Genomic DNA, 3874 nt, shown 5'->3' with positions numbered 1-3874 from the left:
TTGATTACATTAACATTGAGCATATATCTCGACAAGAAAACCAAGAAGCAAATGATTTAGCCCAAATAGCTTCAGGGTATAAAATGTCGAAGGAAAAATTAACTCAGTTGATCAAAATAAAAGATAAACTGGTATTACCAGAGCCATTAAGCACTAAATTGCCAATGCCAAAACTTGTGGGGGCAAGTATACCACAAAATAATGAAGATGAAAGCATGGATGATCTCCAGGGAAAAATTCAAATTTTGGCCATTGACAATATGTTAGATAATGATTGGAGAAAGTCCATTGTTGAATATTTGGAAAATCCAATAGGCAATGTGGCTCGAAAGGTCAAATATAGGGCTTTAAATTACGTGGTTATGGGAAATGATTTGTTTAAAAAGACTGCAGAAGGAGTGTTGTTAAAATGTCTAAGTGAATCAGAAGCATACTTAGCAGTTTCCCATGTTCACAGTGGGGCTTGTGGATCACATCAAGCAGGCCATAAAATGAAATGACTTTTATTTCGACAAGGTTTGTATTGGCCTTCGATGTTAAAAGACTGCATAGAATTTGCTAAAGGCTGTCAGGAATGCCAAAAGCATGCAGGGATACAGCATGTACCTGCTAATGAGTTACACTCCATAATCAAACCTTGGCCTTTCAGAGGATGGGCTTTGGACTTAATTGGTGAAATCAAGCCCGCTTCTTCTAAGAACCAGCGTTATATTATAGTTGGTATCGATTACTTTACAAAATGGATCGAAGCAGTCCCTTTGCCAAATGTTGATCAGGAAGCAGTAATTAGTTTCATTCAAAATCATATTAATTATAGGTATGGTATTCCTGAAACAATTACCACTGATCAAGGTTCAGTTTTTACTGGACGGAAAATGCAAGAATTTGCCCAAAAAACTGGCTTTCGATTATTAACCTCAACACCATATTACGCGCAAGCAAATGGTCAGGTCGAAGCAGCCAATAAGATTGTAATTAACTTGATCAAAAAACACATTGCCCTAAAGCCAAGAAATTGGAATAAAACGTTAGATCAAGTTCTATGGGCATGTAGAAATTCTCCTAAGGAATCAACTAATACTACCCCATTTCGACTGACTTATGGGCATGATGCTGTACTTCCGGTCGAAATACATTTGCAATCAGCCAGGGTACAAAAACAAATGGACATTCCAATCGACCATTATTGGAAAATGATGTCAGATGAGTTAGTTGATTTAGATGAGGAGAGATTAAGAGCATTAGAAGTTTTGACTAAACAAAAAGAAAGAGTTGCTAAAGCTTATAATAAGAAAGTGAAGTCAAAAACTTTTAATGTTGGAGATTTAGTTTGGAAGGTTATCCTGCCCATAGATAGTAAGGATCGAGCCTTGGGCAAATGGTCCCCAAATTGGGAAGGACCGTTTAAAATAATTCAGATCTATTCGAATGGTGCTTATGAGTTAGAGGAGCTAACCCCTCAGAAACGTACTTTGAGCATAAATGGTAAGTATTTGAAAAAATATAAACCAACACTGCTCGAAGTTAAAATAAGCATAGAATAAGAGAAATACGGGAAACATAAAAATGGCGATAACAGTAAATTGCCACGAAAGGGCATGTGTCAATATTACATCGAGAAGTAGAATCGAAATACAGAATTCGAAATAAAGAAATCATAAGTTCTACTAAGTCATGACCAAATCTTCATACAGCTTTTTCAAGGTGATCATCTCTTTAGTTAAGACCTGGTCAGCACTCTCCATAACCCTTGCCTCATCTGCTACAGCTTGAGATGCGCTAAAGGCCTTCAGGCCTTCCCTCCCTTTTTCAGCAACCAGTTTCTGAATCGAGTTAGCGGCCTTCTCCTGGAGTTCTTTGCGTTTGGCCTGCTCTGCTACAATTTTCTGCCTTAGATCATCGACCTGAGACAACAAATTCGTAATAGTTGCCTCCCAGGAGGAGATGTTATCATCACAGGCTTTGATCTCAGAAGATCCTTCTTTCGCCTCTTTGGTGAGACGTTCGACTTCATGTTGAGCAGCTCGGGCTTTCTCGAGCAGAAGGATATGTGCCTGTTTCTGGGCATCCAGTCTGGCGCCATTTTCGCGTTTTTTCTGCACAGTACTTGCAAATTGGTCAATGATGGCCTCGATTTGGATAACTTTGCCTAGAATCTCATCAGAGGTAAGGGGGTTGTGCAATTTCTTCAAAAAGTTCAGGTGCCCAAAGGCAGCAGAGGGGTTCTCTTCAATGGATTTAAGCACATCTTCCCGTGCGTATTCCATGGATAACTTCAAGAGCAGAGAATCTTGGCGTACTGAAGAGTTTATTTCGGCATCAGATGAGGACGAAGCACCAGGAATCTTTTCACTTGAGGTGTTGGCTTGACTTGTGTTTAGCAGGAGTCGAAGGGCTGCAGCAGGGTCTTCGTCTTGCATTTGAATGAATGTATCTTCTGCGATCCCTATGCTAGCGGAAAGCTTAGATGTTGAAGACGCCGGGTAAATGTCCGAACCTCCAGCTTCAGCCTCTTTTATGGCCTCTTCATCGGAAAAGTTTTCTTCGGATGAACTTTTCTGACTCGATCCATGAGGACTGCTGGATCCAATGCCTTGACCTTCACCCTGTTCCTCAACATTCACTGCATCCGTCTCAGGAGCGGGAGATGTTCGAGCATGTGAGGGTATTTCTTCTACAGAAACATTTTGTTGTACCTGATTCGAATTATCATGGAAAAAGGTTAACAAATAGTTTCGTATAAGCTATGATTTAAAACACATTAAGAGGATGATACCTCGACGGCAGGTTGTTCTTGTGGTGAGTCCGGTTGATCGACAGGGTTGCCCATCTCAGCAATAGAAGGAGTAGCCTCTACTTCAGTGCCGTCAATATCGGTCGAAGGTGGTTGGACGTCAACAGGTTGATTGTCACCTTGTTCTGTTGAAGGCTTGGTCTTTTTCTTTTTCTTCTTGATTGGCTCACCACCCTCAACAGCCACAGAAGGTTCAGGCTCGACCTGCTTCACTTTCTTTTTCTTCTTAGGCATTTGAGCCTGGGAATTGCCTGCCTCTGTTTGTTCAGCAGACTTGGTCGAAGTCGCAGGTAACTTTCTTTTTCTTATAAGAGGTCTTTCCTCTTCTTCCTGCATTACGAGGGTAAAGATTTGTCAGAATATAGACTTGAAAGAAAGCTATAATATTGACATTAGAAATAAAACTTGCATCTTTCTCTTCGTCTAATTCGACGACCGCATGCTTCGAGCGTTTTGAAGTCGTGGTAGTATCAATGCTATCATCTTTCTTTTGACTCTGAAAAAATAAAGAAATATGAGGCAAGACGTTAAGAGTAAAAGATAAGTTCAGAAGAGTTACCTTCTCTTCTTGTTTCCCTTCTTGGATCTTCACCCCAGTGGGTTTCTTGGGTCTCACATCAGCTCGAGACGTTTCAGCACTTTTCTTCGTCATGATTGTTTTGCCTGAAAGTAAAAATATTAGAAAAGGCAAAAATACATATCAATTTAGAAAGTCAAAAGTAATTTAATACCTCGAGCTTGAAGGTTTGAGCGGATATTCTCGACCGTTGGTTGTGTAAAACCACTCTCAAGTCTGGAGATCATGATAGTAGTGTCTCCAACTGAACGGGTCGAATAATATTTCTCCCACCAGGTAACAAACCCCATGGTGCAGAAGTGGGAATGGTTGAACTCAAAAGGATGCAGGTTATAGTTTTCATCAAGAGAAATCTTCAAAAACTTCTTGAAAGTCTTTTCCGAAAGATTGGCCCCTCTTATGACGTCTCGAGGATCTTCGAACAAGCTTTTAGGACGGATTTGCGAGAGGCCAAATTGTCTTGAAACCAAATTAGGCTGGTATCCAACCAGGCCTAAATAGTT

At 40.4% G+C, this 3874-nt stretch overlaps 2 protein-coding genes across 2 annotated transcripts; one reads left to right on the top strand and one right to left on the bottom strand.

Moving 5' to 3' along the window:
• Nucleotides 1-533: 533 nt before the first annotated feature.
• LOC106796469 (protein NYNRIN-like) lies at nucleotides 534-1544 on the top strand. Its single transcript, XM_014768762.1, has one exon. The coding sequence runs from the start codon at nucleotides 534-536 to the stop codon at nucleotides 1542-1544; it is 1011 nt and encodes a 336-aa protein (XP_014624248.1).
• Nucleotides 1545-1667: 123 nt separating this feature from the next.
• Nucleotides 1668-3130, bottom strand: LOC121173702 (uncharacterized). Its single transcript, XM_041010387.1, has 2 exons — nucleotides 2777-3130; nucleotides 1668-2696 (listed from the first exon to the last, which is right to left on the bottom strand). Exons 1-2 carry the CDS (start codon nucleotides 3128-3130, stop codon nucleotides 1668-1670), a joined length of 1383 nt encoding a protein of 460 aa, XP_040866321.1.
• Nucleotides 3131-3874: the final 744 nt, after the last annotated feature.

The sequence above is a fragment of the Glycine max genome, chromosome 16 (assembly GCF_000004515.6).
Source record: "Glycine max cultivar Williams 82 chromosome 16, Glycine_max_v4.0, whole genome shotgun sequence".
Classification (NCBI taxonomy): Eukaryota; Viridiplantae; Streptophyta; class Magnoliopsida; order Fabales; family Fabaceae; genus Glycine; species Glycine max.
This window is presented reverse-complemented; position numbering and strand designations above follow the sequence as displayed.

Bases quoted from the DNA above. Each gene is read 5' to 3' on its own strand.
- LOC106796469 (XM_014768762.1), top strand. From the start codon at position 534: ATGTTAAAAGACTGCATAGAATTTGCTAAAGGCTGTCAGGAATGCCAA.
- LOC121173702 (XM_041010387.1), bottom strand. From the start codon at position 3,130: ATGCAGGAAGAAGAGGAAAGACCTCTTATAAGAAAAAGAAAGTTACCT. The intron at 2,697-2,776 runs GTATCATCCTCT...AATTCGAATCAG, and splicing joins AAGAACAACCTGCCGTCGAG to GTACAACAAAATGTTTCTGT.